Source organism: Barbus barbus (assembly GCF_936440315.1).
Source record: "Barbus barbus genome assembly, chromosome: 45".
In the NCBI taxonomy this organism is placed as follows: Eukaryota; Metazoa; Chordata; class Actinopteri; order Cypriniformes; family Cyprinidae; genus Barbus; species Barbus barbus.
The window spans coordinates 20294867-20321017 of NC_136723.1; the positions used below are offsets into that span (position 1 = coordinate 20294867).

The window sequence follows — 26151 nt, forward strand, 5'->3', positions numbered from 1 at the left end:
ATTAATTTGGTGTATTTAGGATGCATTTAATGTCAGCTTTGAATTCAGCCTTAATTAAATCAACCATTTTGGTCCAAAGATGTTAAAAATAAGTTGCACAATTTGTGATGTGATGGAAATGTTCATGGCTCACAAAATGACTGTGATATGATATGTGTGTGCACTGTTGGTAGAAAACATTAAAACATCTAGAGAGAGTGTGAAAAGTGTGTTTGCAGGTAACACAAACATGTGACACTTAACTAGTCGATTGCACTTTATAACAGCAAAAGCATTTCCACCTTATTTTGACAGATGAACGTAAGCTATTTTCTGTAAATGTGCGAAACTTACAGTTCATTAGACGCTATAGGTCAAATTACCAGAACAATAACAAAGTGCAAACATAAACTATTTGCTCTACAAACCAGTGTTTATGAATGCAATAATACATTAAAATTATATGAAAATCAACCAGCATAAGGGACTGTTTGTGCTAAATAACAACGCAACGGAAGTCATTCTTATAAGGTAGATATGGCTCAATAATACAATTGCTTTATTATTGACAAATGAAGGCTTGGAAAATACAAGATCAAAACAGAAACTGTTTGATTGTACAACTCTTTAATGAAATCTACACTCTACAAAAAGTTGTTTTGGCATGCATAGAATAACTCAGGTAAGACAAACTAGAAATCACACAAATAAGATACAAGAAATTCAATCCAACCGCTCTTTCTCACACACACTCACACAAAGTACATCTCAAATAGTGTATTAAGGTCAAAGATGCTTGTTGGACTGTTAACTAAACTTACAACATTTAAATACATGACAGAACTACACAAGTGTAGGCTACTCGGCTGTGTTGACTCATTGTATCAGCACTAGCATTCATGCAAGACAGTGTGCAAACAAGGGCAATTTAATATTTTAATTTTTTTTTTATGGCAAATCTTTCTCTACATTTCAAAAATATGTCCACGCATACAGTAGTGCATAGGTCCGATGTATTGTACAATAATAGCAAATGATTGATAGCAAAGTTTCCAGCATTTCCCAGTACATTGATATATAAAATAAAATATTTGTGAGTAATAATCTATCATAGGCTACTGTAAAACAGCCAGAGTCTTTTAAAGGGAAACTATAAACACTCATCTTTCTAGATTTTACAAATATTAATAAATAGCTTAAATATGAAACGGCAATGTTATTGCAATTTATCTGATGCTCCCTACTGTAACAAAGTAGGTGTGAGATGCCAGTAAATTAAATTGATTTGATCAGTTGCTGGTTTGATTGGTTATTTTTTGCATCAGACCCTTCGCAGGCTTTATATTGGGAGGAAAAAACCCCGTTACACAAATATATTTCAGAGATCACAGTATTAGAATCAGATTCGTCCTCTCGTTCCCGCTTTTGGCTTCTGGGCTTCACGAAAGCTGCTCTGGAGGGTTCTTTCTTATGTGCTTTGAGGTCAGAGGCCATGTTCCAGAAGTTCCTCTTGTGAGGCTCCTTCCGTTTCCTCCTGATCTTTCCTCTCCTCCATCCTCCTCTATCTATGCCGGAGCACAGGAGATCCAGTATGACGTGGTTTGTCCACCTTTCCTCTAGCGGGACATCATTCGCACAAACTCTAATAGAAGACAGACCAGAAATTGTTTTATTTAAACAGTCAGTTATCTAAATTAGCCTGTAGGTGCCAGAGCTCTCATAGGCCATTATTAGTGGCGACTGTCTGGTCCCAAAGTATAAGACCTCTTTTGGTCAGTCTGCTTTCTCTGCAAAGGGGCCAAAACTGGAATGCTTTAAATACTAATTTCAAATTAGAGACTGATGGCAAAGTTTTTAAGAGAGGACTTAAACAATGGTTAAAAACAAAACAGTGGTAGCCACTGGGATATTGTCTGATCATGTTGCCTTTACTCTATTGCTTATGCATATAAATCATTCTGAATATATGTTTTTTTTTCTTTTGTAATTCCATGGTATATTTTCTCTTTTTCCTTTATTGCTTTTATTGTTAGCATTGTTATTATACATTTTTTTGTGTATTGTTATTATTACTGTTTTTATTTTTTTCTAAAGCCTCCCTTGCACAGGTGTTGAAAATTAGCATACATGCCAAAAAACTTAAGCAAATGCATATGGTTTGTCCAATGTAATTGTGATGTCTATGTCCAAAATTTAATAAAACTGTATAACAGTGGTTCTCCACTGCTTAAGGATCCAGATTTTATATTGGGCATCAAGTGGTGACACAACACGTTATCACAATTTATGCGCTTGTGTCAGTATATTTATTACACCCAATTGTAGAAAATTATAGGACTGTCTCCTGTTTGTGTGTGTGTGTGTGTGGTTATGCCATGAACAACAACCCATTTTTCTCCCTTTTAGAGCATATAATTTGCTATCCAAACTCTGCATAATTATATTATTAGTGTGGTATTATTTTTGCATTTGCATTGTTTTTCTCTGCTGTCTGTGACACAGTTTTGGATTGCAGCCCATCATTGGGGAACCGCTGCTCTATAAATTATTGCTTTAAAAATAAAGAGAGAAAAAAAAAACATGAAAAACAAAAACAAATGTACTATTGACCTCGGATGAGTCAAAGTTAGCCTGAGCTCCTAATACAACAAGAGGAGGTTCAACTGTCACACCTCCAGTCATCAGCAAGAATAACAGTGCTAGCTATTTTTGTCCTTGCCGTTTTCATGCTCTTTTTGAGCGTGGTTAATCTGAGAGGTGAAATAATCCCGTGGTCAAGAGATAATCTGGTTGACAGCTCTACTACTGTCACTTTACCGCCTTCACGAGGATGAGATTCAATAGCAGCTAAACTGTGTGCCACAGCAAGAGGGAGCAAAAGAAATAATAATGGATCCAAAAATAGGGATCATTTGTCTCAGTCTGTATTTTGCATTGCATTTTTTTCTTAAATCTACTTTTGTTAGTCAAGGTTTCTTCCAAAAAAAGTAATTTTCCACTTTTTCTGACAGAACCGTTTTTGCAATTAGTTTCAATAAACATTCTGGTAAGACTGAAGAGCTTGCGCTGTCAACACTAGAGTACGTCTATGTATTTGTCCCTCCAAAAGAGCAAGGAAAATCCGTTTTCCCTCAAGAAATGTACTTTTCAATAGGTTGATTGCTACTTTAATAACTTTGAGATCAAAATGAGAACAAAAAACGAATTAAATTTGGGATTAACAAATTTTCCATAATTAAATTTTACTGTGCATTCCAAAATATTGACAAGAGACACGGAAGGGAACGTGAATGTAATATTTTTTGGATTATTGTAGACAGATCACTACGATCATTTTCTCCCATGAATAAATAAACCGATTCTCTACACCTAGCACAGCAATAAAAACACTGCGGCAGTGAAATTAGCATTACTAATTAGCATAGCAAACACAAGGTGGCTCACCTTCAAAGTCCACGTGCCCATCTCCGTTTAAATCAATGTCCCGCAGAATGTCCTCCAGATCTCTGTGACCCACCTGAGGGAATAAGAATCAATAGAAGGATGAAAGGGGAATTGGATGAGAGCTATAAAAGCTTTTTAGCAAAGTAAATAACAGCACCTGCTGGCCCAGCAGTTTCTTCATGGCCTCTCTTAGCTCTGCTGTACTGATCTGACCGTCTCCGTTGGTGTCGAACTGAGAGAAAGGGAACAAAAGAAGAGCGGTAAGAGGTTTAAATGTATTCGAGCATACTTTCCTGTTCTTCATGACAATTTTGGGCAATTTTACTATGTTTTACCATGAATGCGAAGTGAAATGTGCATTTAAGCTGAGAGCAAGTGTTCTGTGTCTAATGTTACTTCTTCATGCATATTTACGGCTTATTTTTTGCCGTTTTATTTGTGTGCTGTTTTTGTTCTGTGTCGCGTCACCTGGCACCTCTCACTCTAGCGCTGCATTGTTAATTGAAACAAAATCAAAATTGTGATATGGCTTAGATTTCGTAGTACAATTATCAAATCCCAAAGGTTGTGTGTTAAATAAATAAATATATACATAAATATATACACTGCACGTTTTATCAGTATTGTAATTTTACAGTTATTATTATTATTATTAATTTTACAGTGAAATATTTCAGTAGTAATATTTCTTGTTTTGTTTTTTATTATTTTTATATTTTATTTAGAAATAATAATAAAGTAATACAATTTATTATTATTATTATTATTATTTTACTATGGCCAAATTGTGCAGGCCTACAAACAAGCACATCAAGCCTAGATTGTTTTTAAAAATCGGAACATTTAAAAATAAATAAATCACATTTTAAAGTACATTTTACATTATCAGAAAAAATTGCACCTCACCTTTTTAAAAGCACCGCTATTACTTGAAATAAAATCAATATGGCTTAGTGCAATTGCCTAATCGTAAAGGCTGTGATTATATTAAATGTATGTGCTGTGTGTTTTATTGGTATTGTAGTTTTACAGTTGTGATGTAAAATAAAATTATGGTGATATTATTTTTCTTAAATTCTCAATAATTTACTTTACAGTATATTTTTCTTTAGTTTTTTAGTCATTTTTATAATAAATAATAATTATAATTTAAGTTTTTTTAATTGCATTTTTAAAAATTATTATTTTTTAATTGCATTTTAAATCAATATATCAGGAAAAAAACACAATTTACTTTTTTTTCCCACAAATTGTGCAGGCCCACCTCACCTCTTTGAAAGCATCTCTCAATTCCTTTACTCCAATCATATCTGCCGTTTCAGCCAGAAGTTTGGGGCCCATCAACTCCACAAAGTCCTCAAAGTCCACATGTCCTCCCACTATAAGACAAAGGACACAAGCTGTTAGTGAGCTTCCACAAACGTTCTTTATTAGCATCTTTGGTTCCGTGATGAACCTTCAACATCCATGGAACCATTCAATTGCACAAAAGGTTCTTTAGATCATTAAAATGTTCTTCTATGGCATCACTGTGAAAACCTCCTTATTTTTAAGAGTGTATGTAGGCAGCACTAAACAGAGCCCTATATAACTTACATTTCTAAATAAATGTTGAACAAAACATGTTGTTACGTACAGTTCATGTTGATCTGCTGACTCAGTTCGATGAGCTCCATCTCAGTGGGCATGTATCCCATGGTTCTCATGCAGTTCCCCAGGTCTTTGCAGCCAATGAATCCGTCTTTGTCTTTATCAAACTCTTTGAAGGCTTCTCGTAGCTCTGTGAAGATAGAAACCAGGTCAGGAAAAACAGAAGACAGAGAGAGTTGGAGTTGGAGTTCTCTCATGCGCTCTGCTTTCAAAACAATTTTGAAGTCAATTACAAAGCACTTACAAAGCACAACAATGCATCTCTGAATGACCAAAACACTTGTAACTGAGTACTTCATTGCAAACCTTTTCTATTCACAATGTAATAAAAGCTCTTCAAATTAAAATGGAACAACTGACACATTATAGAATTTGCACTTCGAAATGTCAGAAATTACATGTGATCAAAACACTTAAGCATTCTGACTCTAGTTGAGTTTAGAACGTACCATCCATTTCCTCTGGTCTCAGCTCTCTGTTCTGCAACAAAATAAACAAAGTAATCACCGACAATACATGCTACTTTGTGCAATTTCGTTCCATTAATGACACAAGTCAGCTGGCGTTCTCCTCCTCTGAAGAAGAATACAGTCATTTCTAAGCACTATTTCCTGCTAGAGAGAAACTCATTACAGCATTATGATCACAATGGCACGTGTAAACTAATACACCCAACCTTTTCAGGGTTTTTCTCCCCTGCCTCTAAAGGAATTAATGTCTGGTTTTTAAATTCGATCTTCCCACTTGGATTAAGTCATTTGGAACAGCACATATAAACTCAGGATTGATCTCTCATAATCAGCTCAAGCCACTAGTTTCTCTGATCCCAGCATTCCCTGCTCACACATCTCCTCGAACATGAGCGCATGCAGGGCTCACCTCCAAACACTCTCTGAGCTCCTGCAGAAGAACTCAATCACGTGAGCCTGACCCAAGACCCCTGCAGAGGCTAATAAAGGCAGATCCCAGCAGTTCGTATATAAACCCAAGCACGTAGCACTGCTTCTTTATGACCGTCTGCAAAATGTCTGCATTTGAGAAGAACAGCCTTGAAAGTGTATCAGTGCTTCAGTATACAGTATATTACACTGGTCGTGCTGTATTTGTAATTCAGTACAAACAGTGATCACACTGTATATTTTTGATTCTGATTCACTAAAAAGAACCGTTTCATAAGAATCACTCGTTCAAGAATCAGACTACATTGGTCACAATATATGTTTTTGATTGGCTAAAAAAGGACCAGTCAGTCGATTGAGAATTGGTTGCGTTCTATGTTTTTTAATTCATTTAAAAGGACCGGCTCATAAAAGTCACTGGTTCAGGAATCAGACTACATTGACCACACTGGCCGCAGTTATGTATGATTTGTGAAAAAGGACCAGCTAATCAGAGTCACTTGTTCAGGAATCAGACTACATTGGTCACGCTATGTGTTTTTGAGTCATTAAAAAGAACCAGCTCATAACAGTCACTCGAATGTGAATCAGACTACACTTTTTTGATTCATTAAAAAGAACCATTTGTTTCATTCATTTATGAATTGTACTACAATGGTCAAGTTGTAGGTATTGTATGTTTGTTTATGCCTGCATCCCGTGAAGTCAAATCAATAAAGAGAGATTTCTTTCTTGCCATTATCTGTAAGTATATATTTATCACATTCAGTACAGACTATGTGATATTGCATCACATTCACAGCTCAGGTAAAAAAAATTTATTTTGCTGCACCGCTCAAGATTCAACAGCAGGGAAACACTGCTGCTGAAATGCAGTGCAAGATTCATTAAGTCATATTTGTCCATTTTAAACACTATTTCCCTTTATTGGTCCATTTGAAACTGTCCTGTGGAGTGACAAATATCTACAATTTAAGTATAGTAATCTCTCAGTGAGTTCATAAAAGCTGTATGCATAAAGAATTATACAAGAATTGCAAAAAATAAATACTGTTTAAAATAGATAGCATAGAATGTCATACCACAAGAAAAGCAATGTTAAATACTGTAATATTTTTGTATGTAGAAACTTTATACCAAATTTCAGAATAACTTCAATTTAAATCAATAATTAAATGTCTATTTTGTTTTTTGAATATGTAAAGTCAGCCAGTCAATACTGCAAAATAAACTCTTTCGGGATAATACAAGACATTTATTCATTGAAGATGAATATAATATTCAATGCATATGAGTTTGTTGCCCTGAATTCTGAAATTTCCACTCACAAGATAAGCCAGAGCTTGTTTTTGCCTTGGCATGTGTGTGTAGATGTGCATGTCCTGACTTACGTACAGCCTTCCGGCTCTCAGCGAAGCCCTTGCGGAGGAAGATGCAGGCAGGCCCGAGCACATTGTGCATGTATGTTGAGTTCTGAGCCAAGGCCGCGAGGGCCTCTCCAGACATCACCCCTTCATCACATGACTGCACTGCTTTGTAGCTGCGCTTCCGGTCCTGAGTGCGGCCGTCATGTCCCAGCAGTCCCAAACAAGTAAGTGAAGAGTGAACGTAAAGACACAATTAGAAACTACATGGATGTCTGCTGGACACATTGGATGGACGGGTCAGTCAGTCAATTCAGTCAGCCGTCAGGTCAATCGATTGGCTCTTTCTGTTACGTGCTTCTACATCAGACAGTTAGAAAACAAAGCTGAGCTCTACCTTCAGACTTTGTGCTTAATGTAATTTACCCGAGTATAAAATATTTCTGTATCAGCATTCTTCTGTTCAGGTCCTCCTGGGAAGGTCCTATTTACGAGTGATTATAGTTGGAATAAAATTGATTCTCTTGACAGTTTCATGTTTCATTCTCTCTACTTTTCACTTCCTGACTAACACAGGAAGGTTTATTTTGCCCCCGATGCAACATAAAGGAAAAAGAGGAAGCACAGTAGGTGTCTAATCGGTGTTTGATGGTTTTTAATGGTGCTTTCAAATCATGAGTTGAACGCACATGAACGCCACCACAAAACTAAATTATGCCTCAACGTTCATTTAATCATATTTTTTAAGATTGTATGACATGAACATAGTGGCACCCAAAGAGTTACTAATCAACTTTTAAACAAATAAAATGCATCAATGAGTCAAAGTTCATTTAATTTTTCTGGTTCTAATCTCAAGCACCAGACAACTGCATGCTATATATTCAGAAGCCAGAGATATCAGGTCACAATATCCCACATCCACTTTTGCATGAAATGTACCATTAGGGCGATGGTTGTTTGACAGGAACATTGTTCCGAGTCCAACAAGGGCTGTTGAGCCAGGAACATGTCCTACTTGGGTAAATCACATCGAGCCATACTTTGCCCTCTATTTTCTCTTCCCTCTCAGCAACTGACAGAACCTTTAAGATCAGATATCATTCAAACTGAATAATTCATCCACTTTCATACTCGCGGCGAACTGCCGCAATACTATGCCATTTGATTGCTGCCATGAAAACAAATGATCATGCTGCGTTAAAACGGTTTTAAATCCAAATCCAAGTGGTTCTCGGCTTGCTCTAACAAATGAAACTCACTATGTTTGGCATTTTGATCATCGAAGGGTGAAGATGTGGGTTAACCAACGTCATTATGAGAGTAGATGATCAAATAACCTAGAAGGCTAGTATGTTTTGAGAACGTAAAACTGCTCATGTTTAGCAAGGGCTAATCAGGATATGAATGAAACCAGTCAGCCAGCACATTATAATGACCAATTAGCAGACAGGCAGAGAAGGTGAAGAGCACGCAGAATATAACTCACAAACTCATAAAGAGCATCTCTCCAATTAAAGACAGACCCATGGGTTAATTAAAGAGAAGACTGACGTCAACTAAACAGATATGAAATATATATATATATATACTGAAATGTTCTGAAACCATAAACATTTGCCTTTATAGTTATAAATTATGACTCAAATGATTTAAGTAGCCTATTTCAGTTAGATAGTAGTACACTGTAAATGATTATTAGAAGATTACTGGAGTATGTTTTACAATAAAACACTATTTCACTCTTTCTACTTTAAAATGTCCATGTTTAATTCAACGTTACTTGCCATTTCTTTCTAATTATTAGTGAAATTTACTAGCAATTTCTGAGTGAAAATTGAAAAAGTAAATCCTACACCAATTTAGCATATGACCTTTAAGTCAACATAAAAATCAAAACTTTTGGCGCCAACACCCTCGTGGGCAGCATGCCGGCATGTAGTGCAATTGCATTTCGGGCGTCCCAAGTTCGAATCCTGGCTTGTGGACGCTTTCTGATCCCATACCCCCTCTCTCTCTCTCTCTCTCTCTCACTTTACTTCCTGTAAACTAACTGTCCTCTCAAAATAAAGGCAAAAAATGCTAAAAAAAAATCTTTAAAAAAAATATAGTAATAATGAAATTAAAACTAATGAAATCAAAAAATGTCTTATTTCAATGGAGGATTTTTTTTATTTTTTTTATTTTGCTGTGTCCCAGTTTGCATACTATTCATCCTAAATACTATTCAAGTTTGCCCCAAATTGTAGTATATTGAAATGAGTATCCCAAAGGTACCGCATATTTTACAATTTCCGTTGAAAATTTGAAGTGCAGATCCATCCACACTCCAATGGCTAATATTGCCCACAACCCATTGCGCTTTGGAGAAGGATGTGGTTCAGAACTACAAACACAAATAAAAAGTAATAATAAAGCTACAAACAGGTTGGATGTCCAAGACATACAGAAGAGAGCTTAAAATAAAGGAGTATGAGTGATTAATAAACAGCATCTAATCTGATGAAAAATACTTATGTCATCTGCAACTGCATTGTGAACTTTCATAAAGATAAGAGGTTTGTCCATTAACTTATAAATTCATCATTATGCAAAAATATCCACGACTGGCAGATCAATGTGCCTCTTCTTTTCTCTCCAATATGTTTCTCTCCAAGTTGTTGAATAATATATTATTGTTAACTAAAACTATTAAAATAATAAATGAAGCTGAAATAAAAGATAAAAAATATAGATAAAGAAAATCTCTTCTGCTATACACTCAAAAGTGTATACTTTTCTTTCACAAAGTGAGAATACATACTTTTAAGTCATAGTATATATATAGGGCAAATTGGCATGCAGCAATTGTAATCTTTCATCAAAATATAAAAACTTGCTCTGCCTCTGAAACAACTTTCCTTTCACGTATCCTTTATTTGTTCAACTCCTTTCCTCCAGCCATCTGACTTGCTCTCTTTTTACGATCTAATCAGTTTCTAAATAACCAAAGTCCCACTTTTTTCTAACTGAATATCCTGTTTTACATGCAAATACAGATTACGTAAGTAAAACTGTTTTTTACGTTGACATCAAATTGATTTTATTGTCTTAAAGTATCATATTCTTGCATTAGATCTTCTTTTCCCCCTCTCATCCGTTCCTGTTATCCTGTCCTACCACATGCAGCTAAAGTAATCTGCATCCGACTGGTGGGCAAAACTGAGGTATACACTTACAAACACACACTAGCAGTTTCATTTGGCCTCGTATACTGAATCTTGCCATGAGCCTAATCTTCTATGCTATTATTGGTAAAGCCTTTATAATGTAATGGCAGCATGATGCATGCACATATGTGTCTTTGCAAACATCCCCTCTCTATTTGCACATGACCTTCACACTCCATCTGTTGCCAAGGCTGTAAGGTGCCAGCTCGTACGTTTTTCCGAAGAAACCTGCCTGTGCCATTGGGCACATTGGGAGAGAAGCTCTTAGCAGGCACCAGCGCTAATCCTTGAGCGCATACATCTCAAGTCATCTAGAGACGATTGAGAAGAACTTCAGAGGACTTTCAGAACTTTCAGAAGCTACTTCAATCGTCATTGTCAAGAACTTTACGGTTTACTCTCATTAAATGCAAGTACATTAAAGCAGTGTGATCTAGGATATCATTAAACGTATTAACGTACACCATTTCCAAGGTCAAAGATAGCAACCAAACACCCAACATCCTGATGCAGGACAAGTCCGTTTATACTAATGTTTTTGCTTGGTTTCATTAGGTTTTCAAGCAAAATACAACAGCTAGTTGTCTACACTAGCATGCACAAACTCTAAATTCAACAATTTGATGAGGTTCACTCAGTCCAGAGTGTTCTTTGAGAATTACCATGATGATACTGTATACAGTTGTGTAGAGGAATTCAGAGCATGGCTATTAAACTCGTCTCTGACAGTCAATGCAAAACAGTCCAAGTCTGGGTTGAGTCTGTATGCCACACACACACTCTCAGCTATCAGACAGAGCATCTTACCTTCTTGGAGAAATTCTTAAGCGGCGATTTAACACAGTTTCCCATAGTAAAGTCCCTTCTGCTAATTGTACGCGCTTGAGAGTCAATGCAGCCGCTTGCGCGCGTGTGTGAGGGTCCACATGTCTCCATGCATGGATTACGGATGGTGAGATGAGGTCTGCAGGCTTATCTTCTAGGAAAGATGGATTTTACGGGAAGGATGTAGATGATCCAGGGGTGGCAATGCAGATGTCAGGGTGACAGGAAGGGAGGAGTGAAGAAGTGGATGGAGAGATCAGAAAACGGAGACGTGAAGGGCTGCTCAGAAGAGAAAAGCCAAGATTGCTTGTTCACTTGCTTGCACTCTCTCTCTCTCCCTTTCACCCTCCCTTCGTTTTCCCCACTCTCTCTTTCACTCACTTCCCTCCCTCTTTCTCTCTCTCCCTCACTCTCATCTGCTCAGTTTTAAAGTCGTCCATCCAAACAAGGCAAAAACAGACAAAGAGGCTTGTGCGGACGAGCGTATCACCTTCCCCCAAGCAAGATGCTGAAGACACTAATCCAAAAGCACACACACTGGCGAGCGCGCGTGTACGAACACAGTCGATTACACACATACGGATGTGGGGCTATGGAGCTAAAAATACACACACTTGGCGTGTAGTCGTGCCGCCCAGCTATGAGGGCCAACGTTCAGATCAAACACCGGCCGGCGAAACACACAAGGTGCATGTGAAAAGGTGAGGTTGGGCCGCACCGGGCACGGATGCACCAAGGCTGCCAAATCACAGCGCACCGTTCGAAGGCCACGGCAGGTTATTAGGGGAGGACAGGAAGCCCTTCCCAGAATTCACCCGCTGAGCTGGCACTTGCCCACTGAGCCCGTTCGTTTCCTGTTTAGGCCGCTCTCACCTCGCTCTGTCTGTTTTTCACATCTCATTATATTCATAAGAAACAAAAAAAATTTAGTTCTTTAAAGGGATAGCTCACTCAAAAATGTATTTATTTTGGCATTATTTATTCACCTCTATGTCAATCTGTATGAACTTTTTTCTCTGGAACATAGAAGTTATTTTCAGAAATGTCTTTGACCATGCAATGGAAGTCAATGGTCACCAAAGCTGTTGGGTTTCCAGCATTCTTCCAAATACCTTCTTTATTTTCCATAGAAGAAAGGAAGTCACACAGGTTACATTATGCATGATGACAGAATTTTCTTTTTTTTAACTATATCTTTAACATCTTGAATGTATTTCCTAGACAGCAGTGATATGAAATAGAGAGCAAATGGAGACTTTTGGCCAAAACGACAAGATCATAAATAGCCTATAAGAAAGCAGGCATGCATAATTTACTTTTTTTGGTCCCAATAGTTTTCCACTGGACTGGATGTTTGATGACATTTGAAACATAATCCTCTAGAAATCTAGATATTTAACATTAGCCAATATTATCATTATCGGCTTCAAAAATGAACCCAGCTATCGGTTATCGGCCAAAGTGTGTATCCCTAATCAAACTCTGAGAGGGGATTTCAATAAAAATGATAGTGATGTTTATTTGGATATGTTACATGCATTGTTTTAGCATGATAGCAAATTATTTTGCAAATCAGGTAAGAGCACAAACACACCCACTATTGAAACACAAGCAGGTGATTTGGCTCTTTAAAATCTTCAAAATCTGGATATATGCCTTGTTCTAATGCTCTTCTTAGCAGTGTTTTTTCGTCTAATATGTATGATTGGCTTAAAAATTCAGTTAATTTGGCTTAAATTAACTTTAATTAGCCAGTTAATCAGTTAATTTTGGAGTTTATGACATAACATTAGGGATACTACTGGTATACTAGATGTACATATGCAGTTTTTATTTATTTATTTGTTCATTTATTTATTTATATTTTTAAAGGAAAAAAAGATACAATTTAAATGCATTTGTTAACCCATTGTAAACTTTTGAGTTTTACAAATTGAAAAGTGAAGGAGAGTGTTATTTTTAATTTTATTTAAGTTGATTTAAATTAAATTTATCTAAAGATTCTGGCATTTGTATGGTATTAAGATGATGTTTTTGTTCGTTATTTTATGTAAATCTTATTTATTTTGATTTATTAATTTTTTTTTGACAGTCTTCAGTTCTTTAAATTTTCCTTTGAGTTTTCAGCAATAAAAAATGCTTCTATCCATAATGCTATCATTCTTTGATGAATCACTACTGTCCCATTTCTGCAGGCTATAATTGCACAATATTAATTGTGTTTTGTAAATAAGGTGCAATCTATAACAAACCTAATGTTCACACTCAAAATAATTACAATTTTTTTTAATATGCTCTAATATTTAGATGTATTTAGCAACTAGTTAAGCTGTATGCTGGGTGGTTAGTAAGATGCAAGTGATTGTTAGTGAACATATCAAGTAATGCACAAAAAAATGATCTTCAACATCCCTACAGACTAAATTATATATGTAATTCGATTACCCATTCATTTTATATTTCTGTATGTCAATATTTGCTTCATTTGTTTCTAATCTAATTTCTCCACCAGAAGCACCAGTTCGATGAGAACTCCTGAGCTCTGAAAAAGCAACCTCTGAAGACATCAATTTTCCTCTGCATCATCAATAACTCTGTTGTAAGCACATTTAACCTCCCTGATTAATTCTCAGCCGTTCTATTGGGTTTACTCATGTATGGCTGATCTCTCTCTCTCTTACTCTCTCTGTCGGTGAGGATGATTCATCTAGCTGAAGCCAGCCTCTTCACCGGAGGCTCATTGTTAACTTCAGAACACATCAGAAATCAGAGCCAGGCGCCGTCCGCTCTCATAATGTCAACTCAGCAAGAGCACACGCACCAGCAGCGCAGAATCACACTCGCACACATGCACACACACTCGCATATATCCATACATGCTCAGACTAATAACTGTGCGTGCATGTATGCATAAATCATCCGCACATGGTGATTTAAGTCATCTTTCCACTACTGTAATGCTTACAGGAGTGTGTCGAGGTTAAATAAACAGTTCTGATTTAGTGCTGGGTTCATCACAACCTGTTTAGCTGATGTTACTGTACGTGTACATTTAAGTGACATCATCTGTTTCAGCCAATCACAAAAACATTTTTTATTTATTTTTTTATTTATTTGAAGAGCTGCTTTGCATGCATTAAACATACAATAGACAGAATCACAGTGTGTCAATCTGATCAAATCTGACTTGCCCCCTAAATGCTGAGTTTACCGAAATTACCAAAATGCCCCTTAATGTCATCGTAACTGCATTTTATTAGTCACATCTGCATAAAATCCACACCTGTGGTAACTTAAACTGAATAAAAACACCTCAGAGAGTATTAAGATGCTGTATCTAGTGCTACTTCTAGTGCTATTTTAGTATTATTTACTTCTATAGTTTTTATTAATGTTTGGAAATCACTTTTATTTGTATATTTTCAGTTTTCATTTTAATTTCCATTTAATTAATAGTAATTTTGTAATAAGCTTTTTACTATTTTTATTAGTTTTTTTTAATAGTTATTTTTAGCTCAGCTTTAGTTTTTATTTATTTCGTGCTTCAACAAACTGAAATTTCAGTTAATTGCCAACATTTCTAATTTTTGTTTAGTTTATGTTTTAATCTACTCTTTACATTTGACTTTATTTTATTTCAGCTTTTTGACAAATGTTTTTAATAGTTTTAATACTAATAATCACATTCAACCGTGAATTTTTAACATCTCTAATATGATTATTTATTTGGGTGATCGAAATGTATTATATTTTACACAAAACTGATCTAAAAATACAGAATTATGGTATTAATTTTGCAAGATCAAAGTGACAACAGTGTGTAACATACTAATGTTTAGCTTGTTTATTATTGCATAGACATGCTGTTTCAGATACTATTTTTACAACAAATTTTTACCATATTTTTAAAAAGTAGTATGAAGTACACAACATACTGTGCACTATGCTAGTATTTCAGTCAGTAGCTGTAAAATCATTGACAGGAAGAAAAGTGCTATGATGTTTTCTGATTGGCTAATGCAGAAACAGGTGTGATGTCTCAGATAAACATATTTTAGCCACTGCAAAAAAAAAAAAAAATTTTTACTCTAATTAGTATTTTTCAGTAGTTTTCCAGTACAAATATAAAACAAGAAAACAAGATTAGTTGTCTTACCCCATTAGCAGATATTTTTCTTGTTTTCAGCAGAAACTATTAATTTTGATACATTTTTCTGAATACTTAATGTCATTGCTTCTTAAGTAAATGTATCTTAGAATATATTGCAATCTTGTCAACTTCCTATGATTAATTACTTGTTGTATGTCATTTGTTTCTTCAGCTAAATGTATGTTCAGTGAATGACATGTAGTATCTCTTCTTTCATTAAGCAGATCAGGAAGAGAAACAAACCCCATGACCTTGAAGTTGCTGGCGTCACGCTTCTGCATTTGAGCTCCAGGAACTCGAGCGTTTGAGCCACACACACACAAAACGGATCATTCTGACAGCAATGTTAATAAGTACTTCTTCGTTTTAACGAAGATGTGAGGTCATGGATAATCCTGTTGGACACGGCGACAGGCAGCCAGAGAGACAGGAAGACGAGCAGAGAGGTTCATGTTCATCTTGAGCTTCCTGCTTCAGCTTACAAAATCACACACATGCTTGGACAGGAGCCGTCCTCCGAGATCATAGATCAAAGAAACATCCCTGACCTTGGGAACATTTACAGGAAAACATAAGCTTTAAAAATATAGAATGAAAGGTAGATTATTACAGTATCTGAAGGAAATGTGAGCACTGATCTGTTGGGAAGTATTGAATAGGTTATTTGCTTTAATACACATTTCATGTCGGTTTCTCAAAGGGGAGCTGGATTTACACTCAGAATTAGACATTTCTCTTGAAATATTCATTCTAAGAGCATCAAAAATGTAGCAGCTCTTCAAAACTGTTGTTCTTTTCCCCATCCGAACGCTTCATTAGCTCTGGTTTCACTCCATCTTCCTCTGTGCTCGACGCTTTGCACTCACCTGCCGTACCCAAGTGTCAAGCACTCGCCTCGGGTTTTTTGTTATGAAGACTTGTGCTAAACACATAGGTGCTCTTAGTACATTTTTTATGAATGCTTGTTCAAAAGCACCTGAATACACGTTCTGATGTCGTATGAAAAACCATAGAAAGTGTATTGACTCAGTGCATCTCAGTGTGGTATGGAAACAGCTCCAATCAGGACTGCAAAGCTCTACAGAGAGTTGTGCGCTTAGCTGAGCGCATCTCAGGGTCTGCTCTCCCATCTCTGCAGGACATCTACCTCAAACGCTGCAAAAATAGAGCTGTGAAAATCATCAAGGACTCTAATCACCCTGGTAACCGTCTACTCACTTTGCTTCCATCTGGCAAGCGCTTCCGTAGCCTGATGGCAAAAACTGAGAGACTTAGGAGGAGCTTCTTCCCCCAGGCCATCAGGCTCCTAAACTCTAACTCTGTGTCATAACATCACATCACATGACTCCATGTAAATATCACTATATCAATAAGTTATTCATAATTTCTTTCTATCTCGTATTGCTGCTATGTAAATACCCTGTACAACTTTTTGCACATTCCGTCTATTGCTATTTAAGTCAACAAACATACTGACCTGCACATTTATATTTTTTATCTTTTATTTTATTTTATTCTTTTATTTTTTTTCTACTTTTCTTTTTCTTAATATTCATGTACATTCGGTGTTTTTTGTATTCTATATAATTGCACTGTCCTTGGAGCGGACCTGACATACATTTCACTGCTGGTTATACTCTGTATAATTGTGTATGTGACAAATAAAAATCTTGAACCTTGAATCTTGAAAAAAAAAAAAATTAGCAAATGGAATATCTTTAATATTGAAAGAATTTCACATGGACTAAATGCAGAGCAAATGGAGCCTTGTGGTAAAGTGAAAATTCTGTCACTATTTGTTTTTTCCAAACTCACGAAACACCAAAGAAGAAATTTAGCTAAATGTCTTTGCTGTTTTCCATGCAATACCAGTGAATAGGGACAAAAATGAAAAAAGTGACTTCTGTGCGATTTATTGTCATTTTTGCCCGCGTGCCAATTCTGGATTTCAGAAGACATCTAACAATGTTATTTCAATATGAATTTTTGCAAGTTCAAATGATCTGAATAAGCTGCTATCCACATAATTTTTGTATATGCTCTATACTCATATGTCGACAATTGCATCATTTGTGCCTATTTTGCCGTGAATCTTGCAAAATGTCTCAAGATCATAAAAATAAATAAATGAAAATCAAGCTGTACTTTTAGGAGCATTAACATTTAATGACATTAAAATGTTTGTCATACACTGTATCTTTAATTTTAGATTTTTAATTGATTTCATGTTTTCTTTTAGAACTTTTGTCAGTTCAAATGATCTGAACTGCTATCCACATAATTTAGCATATTTTCTATACTCAATTCTACACTCTTAAAAATAAAGGTGCTTCACGATGCCATAGAAGAACCTTTTTGTCTAAATGGTTCCATAAAGAACCTTTAACATCTGAAGAACCTTTCTGTTTCACAAAAGGTTCTTTGTGGCGAAAGAAGGTTCTTCAGATTATAAAAAGGTAAGAAAGAGATGGTTCTTTAAAGAACCTTTGACTGAATGGTTCTTTGTGGAACCAAAAATGGTTCTACTATGGCACTGTGAACAACCTTTTAAGCACCTTTATTTTTAAGAGTGCATATTTTATATTTTCAGTTTTTTTTTATATATTATAGATTTTTATAAAAATATTTTTATATTTGATAATATTTTTCATTATATTTTATATATAAAAATGTTTTGGAGTGAAATGTGACCTGCATATTGTGAGAATCACCTTTTTTATTTCTCCTGAGGAATGAAACAAGTGAGAACTCGATAAAGTCTCTTGAGCTATGAAAGATCAAGCTCAAAGCAATAACGTGTTCCTCTGGGATGTGCCGAGGATGGAATTTCAAGGTCTATTCTCTCTCTCTCTCTCTCTCTCTCTCTCTCGATTACGCAGACTGAGAAAGGCTTAGAAATTCTGCATTTCCTCCCCTGCAATCCATGGGTGAATAAAAAAAAAACACACACACATTGGCTCCTATAAATAGCACAGGACTTTGAAATTGTATGGAAGACAGAAATGACGTGGAATTTACGACACCGCCTGTATTCACATATCCTCTTTTGCCCATATTTAAGCCCGGTTCTTTCAACTGTCCCTCTGTTTGCCTTCCGCCCTCCCTCTTGTTCTCTGTCTATCCCCTCCTCACACCCTTTGCAAGGTCGGTGTGACCCAAGTGGGCTGGAGAGGGAGGGCGGGAGCGACTGAATGCTCCGGAAAAAGCCCAAAGAATGAGCACAAATGGAACCAAGTGAGTGAGAGGCAAGAGCTAAAGTGGTTCTGCATCACTTGATTCTGAACACTGAGTGCTGTATATTTCTTTCATAATACATAAAGGTCTCTCACACTTCCCCTTTTCCTTCCTCCTTGCACCTCCATCTCCTGCATCCATCCATCCCAGTTTGGCACCAGCAGGGAGGAAGGATGCGAGCGACTTGACAAAGAGTTACAGAATGTCATTTTGTCAGAAGTAGCTGTGTGTCTCTGCCAGAGCCGGAGAACCTAAGACGGGCAGCCCCTGCTGGCAGAGCACAGGCATTGATCTGAAATCTCACCGTGAAAACAATGATGCACAAAATTGTGCTTTTGATGTACGCAGCACATCTCCAAAAGCAGGTTAGTGGCATAATTTGTTGTTAGTGAGCGTAAGTCAGGTCAAGTGATGCCACAGTTAGGATATTAATCTCTCCTGCCTCAAGAAAAAGAGAGAGAGGAAGAAGAAGATTGTGAGCAAAGCACAAGACTTCTGCGACACACAGCGGCTGAAAAGAATCCGACAAGGAAACTGACCAGATGGAGATGTTGTGGAATGATATGCTTGTAGTTTAAAACATCTGCACAAAAAAAAGAGATGATGCTAATTCAGTAAATTGTTTAAAGGATTTCAGTTTTGCATGCATCCAAATAATCAGTTTTAAATCCAGTGACATTATGGCTTTCTCTGTCCTGAACGCAGCAACTGAAATGTGCATGTGCTGAAGTTTTGTATGGAATAGATATGAATATGTGAATCAGATGTGATTTTAGGGTTTATGCATGTAAACATGCCTGTTGAAAAACAAATTGCATTCTTTTCTAATACAAACGTGAATATTGTAAGTCATAGAGTCTGTATTGAAATAATACGTTTTGGTACAATTTTGTGCGCATTTTTGTATGTTTGTCAGATCAGTCAGCAACTATAAATATGCTTTTAGAAATTTCTATTATCTGCAAGAGTATAATGGTAGAATTAATTAAATTAATGGAAATTTGTGTATGTTGGGTATGTACAGTAACAGGTGTAGTGAAATTTTAGTCTGACAGCCATAAACCTATTTTAAAAATAAAAATAAATCTTTTTTTGATTTCTGTAAATGTATTGTTTTTTAAATTCTTCAGATTATAGAGCTTTTTTGGCAATAGCAGAACCATTTTAGGGTGCTTTAGGGTACACTTTAAGAAATAAAACATCCTTTCAGGTTGATGAACGATTAAAACATTTGAATTTAGAGCCATATCTAAAGAAACTTTTTTAATGCTGAAGTGATTCATTGCATTACTTTAGCCCAAATTTCTTCATTCATTCCCTATTTCAGCATCTAAAGTGTTCTTTAAGAAGATATGAATCTAAACTAAACCTTAAACCTTCTTTTAAGAGTAGCTATATACGTGACCCTGGACCACTAAACCACTCATAAGGCTTTTCAAAATTGAGATTTATATATTATCTGACAGCTGAATATATAAGCTTTCCATTGATGTATGGTTTGTTATGATAGGACAATATTTGGCTGAGATACAACTATTTGAAAATCTGGAATCCGAGGCTGCAAAAAAATCAAAATATTAAGAAAATCGCCTTTAAAGTTGTCCAAATGAAGCAATATTACTAAGCATATTACTAATCAAAAATGAAGTTTTGATATATTTACAGTAGGAAATTGACTAAATATCTTCATGGAACATCATCTTTACTTATGATCCTAATGATCCTAAGAAAAATCTATCATTTTGACCCATGCTATGTATTTTTGGCTATTGCTACAAATATACCCCAGCGACTTAAGACTGGTTTTGTTGTCCAGGGTCACATATAACACACTGCTTGCATATTTAAAGCCCTGATTGATTATAAAATTAAAATCACACTTATCAATCAGTCAAACACTGATGATCATTTTAAAACCAATGTGCAAACATGGCTATATGTTCTGTCATCATGTACATTAGATAAGTCTCGACAGGGTGATGAGCTACGCTCGAATCCACACTTCAGTTTCACGGTTTCAAACCCCACGTGTCAGGTTGGATTTGAATTTTTTCACTCCAGCACAAAAGACAGCTTTCCCCTCTCCTCTCTAATCAGGTCTTGAGCTGCTATATTTAGCACCTGCTGGTGGAGAATGATTTCTGTAGGGATTGTATGCAGGCCTTGATGTTACATAAGGAAATACGAAACACTGCATTTGAGGTATATCAATCCACTACGAGGAAAAAATAGACACGGCGGTGCTATAAATACAGCAGTGTTTCCGTTAGCATTAAGATGCAGGGCTTTTCTGGATGCGAGGCGAGCTCATGTGTGTGCGAACATGTTGTACGACATCGCAATCGCAGTCATGGCTGAATGTTCCTTCAAGAAACATGCATACTTATTAACTTTTGCGCAGGTCATACATTGAGGGGTTGTGACAAAATGACTGCGTGATATTTACAAGCCAAAGACTAATGATGCCTGGGAGGCACTTCAAACAAAACTGTGTCAAAACTGGGACCGGCTCAACCTGGTTCCTGGCAATACTGAATCTTGAGTTTCTGACTGTAAGAAAAAAACTTCTTGGCATCTTGTGACGTTATCAGGTGTAGCTCTCAAAAAAGGCTTTCTGGTAACAATGTGATTTCTGTTACCTGTATTACATTTATAATGATTGATCAAAATTGTGCTGATTATAATGACACTGCTGAATGGGCTTTGGAAACTGCAGTTTAACACACTCACTCAGCTCTTTATAAATGCTTTTTCAGATAAGTGCCCTTCTCTTCACATACAAATTAAACAAATTCACTCTCATTTAATTTGTGGTTTGTTTTATTCCAGCTCAGGCACAGAGTAATGAAGAAATCCTGCGTGCTTGAGTATTCAGCTTGGGCTATAATTCTTTCAAAATGTGCTCACAGATATAGTGAAACGTTGAAAATCAACATTTGAAGTGTTGTTATTTGTGCTGTTTGTCTTGCGATTTCAATGCTAATAAATGGGTCAAGTCATGTTTTGCTTTAAATGTAATAATGCCAACAGGTTTGAGGAATGGGTTTAAGGTATTGGTTTAGTAAATCTCAATTTCATATGAAAATCATTGCATCCTCATTCCTCACTAATACTGTATGTGACCCTGCTGGACCACAAAACCAGTCATAAGGGTAAATCTTTTGGAATTGAGATTTATACTCACGTGTAAAATTGAGATTTATACATACAGCTGAATAAATAAGCTTTCCTTTGATGTATGGTTTGTTATGATAGGACAATATATATAGATAAAACTATTTGAAAATCTCAAACCTGAGGGTGCAAAAAAATCTAAATATTCAGAAAATCACCTTTAAAGTTGTCCAAATTAAGTTCTTAGCAATGCATGTTACTAATCAAAAATTAAGTTTTGATATATTTACGGTATGAAATTTACAAAATATCTTCATGGAACATGATCTTTACTTAATAGCCTAATGATTTTTGGCATAAAAGAAAAATCAATAATTTTGACCCACGCAATGTATTGTTGGTTCTTGCTACAAATACACCCCTGTGATATATGACTGGTTTTGCGGTCCAGGGTCACATATAAGGACAGTTAGAGTGAGTGAGTGAGTGTTTACTGTTTACTGTACTTCCGAGGCAAAAATGTCTCCAGAAGTCAACTAAATCTGACAAAACCAGAATGTCCTCAAAGCTAAAACTTATATAAATAATTTATTGTTTAAAGTGCAAATTATGCTCCAGCCAGAAGCATTGCTATTAATACAAATTTGCAAACCACAACTTTTCTTTCTATTATTTTGCACTTCATACGGAGCCCCTAAAGGGGCATGGTGATAAAATAAAAAAATAATAGGAGGACAAAATTATATTTCAATGCTTTTGCATTCTCTTGCAAAAGTATTGTGTTTCCCCGAAGATACTTTGCATTCTCTTACAAAACTATATAGCGTTCCCCTGAGAAGCTCTGCATTCATTTGCAAAACATTTGGATAAGACGCAGTGGATAAGACACATGCCTTTGGTGTGAGAGACCTGGGTTCGAATCCACTGTGAGACACCAATGTGTCCCTGAGCAAGACACTTAACCCCCTAGTTGCTCCAGAGGCATGCGACCTCTGACATATATAGCAATTGTAAGTCGCTTTGGATAAAAGCGTCAGCTAAATGTAAAGTAGCAGTAATTATTGTCCTTCAGAAAAAGAAAGTTTAAATTCAAGTTTATTTGTATAGCGCTTTTTACGATACAAATCGCTACAAGAGAAAGTGGCATCAAATTACAGTGATGAAGAGAATGATCTTGCATTGTATGAGAGTATGGAAAGAGTCATAAAACTCAAAATTTCAGTAGACCTTCAAAAGATCTCAAATAATTTCATATGTTAATAGCTGAATAACCAGAGATTCAGAAATGATGCTCAGATTACACCACGTATGCGGTTACAAGCAGCTTCTCTCATTTCACTATATAACATAACAGTTATCCATCAGTCATTTAACATTGCTGTGGCTTCAGATGTGACAGCGTAGGGTCAGATCAAGCATTTGACTCCTCAGCAGGCTTTGTTTTGTCTGTGAACTCTGACCTCAACCTGGCAAATCTTTGAGACTTCTGTTTCACTTTAATCCTCAAATACTCATGCATAATTCAGTTTTATCATCATTATCTGATCATAGAGAGATCATATCCCCAAAGACACATGCTCTCCAATTACACATCATTCAAAGCGTCTTCTATGAGGCACTGTGATGCACACTGAAGTGTCATAAACCATAATTCAGCTGGACAGCATTATTATAAGCGAGAACATTCACAAATGATTAGTCATTTAGTGAAACTTTTATATAAAGTGACTCAATACTTATTTGTCTTTGTAGAGCCCTAAATGTCTGAGACAAATCCAAACTCTAGAGCTAGAATGCAGAAGACTTTTTCAAACTTGGTTGGATTTCTGTTTAATTCTCCACTGACCACCTGTTGCGTTTCATTTATTTTTATTATTTTATTTTCAATAATACTATGTTCTGTGGCCATATTTGTGTTAACATAATATGAATAATATAAACATATTTGGAATAATGACTACACTCTTTTACAAAGGGTATAATCATTCTATCTGAACGATTCTTAATAATGAGATTATTGAGTGAATCCAATTTTTATGGTTCAGTCCCATTCACTGTCTTCCCAGCATGCATCGAGGCATAAATAATAATTATGGTTTGACAATTTGCCAATTTGTTTTACACTGCTGTTGTTGTCATGTTTAGAAAATTAGTGTGATGTTGATTCACAGTTGATTAGTTGATTGTTACCCTACAGCAGTGTGACAACATAATAGCTAAAAATATTTGTAATTAATAATTTTATGACCTCGTTTATATACATATATATATATATATATATAGCTATATGCTTTTTTCATTATTTTTTTAATTATATATTTATATTATTTTTACATTATTATTATTATTTATTTATATATATATACAGTATTTGTTGCAATAATAATATTTTAGTAATATTAATTTTATTTTCTTATTTTTAATTTTAATTTTTATAATGATAATACTTTGTCGTACCATTTTGTCCCATTTTCCCTTGATATATATTTTATTCTAAAAACCTTGATGTCCTGGTGCATGGACACGTTATATATGTACCACATGAGATGACGCACATAATATAGAACAATTTAAAACCATCTAACTCATTTGAAATTATTCACTTTTTGATTGAAACTCGCTCAATCAAGATTGTGATCTGTTGCCATTATGTTTTTGAGTAGATACACTGCATCTTTAGTGTAGGCTACTTCGAAAATGCACAGCATGTCACTTTAGATACAAGAATCAGCTTAGTAGCAGAGCACAGTAGTCACCCTACCTGTCCAAAGACTGATTTGACTATGGGATGGAGGTCTGCATCAAGCGCGCCGCTGTACGCGCTGCTGGGCTGACGCGCTGGAGGTGGACAGGTGAGGCTTTGACGCTTGTCCTTCGTTTCGAAGAACAGCGCGGCTTGCTCCGAGCGCTTGGAGAGGGATGAAGTCGGCGAGGGTGTGCGGCTGGTGCGGGGATTCCCGTGGAGTTGGACCGGAGGGTCAGTGGTGTGGTGGTGCCGTGGCGGTTTGCGGTGTTCCGGTCCATCCTCCTGATAATATCCATCCTGACCGCGGGGATTCTGGAGCCTCTCTGCTTTTCGTCCGTGTTTCGGTTGGCACAGGGGTCTCCGAGCGGTGGCATCGCACTCTTCGGTCCAGCACGAGTCTCCGCCGCCTCCCGTGTGCCGGTGCCCGTTGCGGTGGCTCGCGGGGTCCACTCGGACTCTCCGGTTGGTTTTGATCAGGGATGTGGTGGATTCGCTTTTTGGAAGCGAGGAGCTCATTTTGACCCCCCACAGACTCGTGAAGTAGTTGAGTCAGGTATCTCAGTAATAAAGGCGGAATATTTAAACGTGTCGTTGGGCAGGTGGGAATCTCTCCGGTGAACGCCGAGTGAAGGACTTTATAGAGCGCGAGAGCATCACACAGGTCGCCTCCGCGGAGTTTGTTCGGTCCCTCGTGACCCCACTGAGCGCGCGCTGCCACCAAAATTCAGCATTAACAAGTGAATCTCTCTCTCTCTCTCTCTCTCTCTCTCTCTCTCTCTCTTTCTCTCTAAGGATGAAAGTTACGTCAAACTGCCTCGAGAAACCATTGAAGAATAAAAGGACGTCAAAATATTAATGACAGTATGACCTGAATTGTGCGCAGGTGACAGTGACGGTAAAAAGACATTGACAGCAATTGATGAGAATGTTCTATTCAACCTTTACAGGCAGTTCCATAGCATTGACTACAAAAATGTTCTTGAACATTTGCATCATAAAAAAAAAAAAAAAAAAAAAAAAAAACTCGTGTGACAACATGTCCCAATAGCAGTTATGGAGTAAATTTTTAGTCACATTGGGAACCTTGCTGTTTATTGACATTGATCTGAGAATGCGTTTTGTGTGTGTGTGTGTTTAAATATTGTCCAAAAATGAAAAATAAATAAAAACAATAAAAATAAAATAAATACAATAGACAATACATACATTGATTTTTTTTCACGTGACGTCACACCCTCATAGGAACGCCCACCTGGAGAAAGCTTAGCTCCACTGACCGCCAGCTAGTTTTACGCAGATTGCATCTAGTAATAATGTAGTAAAACGCAGGTATTAAAAAGCGAGATTCAGTGGACACCTTATTGATGATGTATATTTTGTACAGGCAAGAAGATGAAGCCAGAATATAAACGCAATGTGCAAAGTTTCACATTAAATGGTTTCCCGTCTTACAATGTTTTGTCGCACTGTTTATGATTGAAATATTGCCACGGGTACTTAATATGGATTGCAAATGGCCACAACTTGCATTTTGTTT

The 26151-nt window shown here is 36.4% G+C and overlaps 1 protein-coding gene across 2 annotated transcripts; it reads right to left on the reverse strand.

Moving 5' to 3' along the window:
* Positions 1-592: 592 nt before the first annotated feature.
* Positions 593-25305, reverse strand: LOC306863700 (calcium-binding protein 1-like). Of its 2 annotated transcripts, XM_079407201.1 has the most exons (8): positions 11353-11701; positions 7368-7526; positions 5523-5553; positions 5060-5203; positions 4693-4802; positions 3581-3655; positions 3424-3496; positions 593-1621 (listed from the first exon to the last, which is right to left on the reverse strand). In XM_079407201.1, exons 1-8 carry the CDS (start codon positions 11479-11481, stop codon positions 1596-1598), a joined length of 747 nt encoding a protein of 248 aa, XP_079263327.1. In that variant the 5' UTR covers positions 11482-11701; the 3' UTR covers positions 593-1595. The 2 variants fall into 2 exon arrangements, with proteins under 2 accessions (XP_079263327.1, XP_079263326.1); XM_079407200.1 differs by lacking the exons at positions 7368-7526; positions 11353-11701 and adding an exon at positions 24630-25305.
* Between the last annotated feature and the right edge of the window lie 846 nt (positions 25306-26151).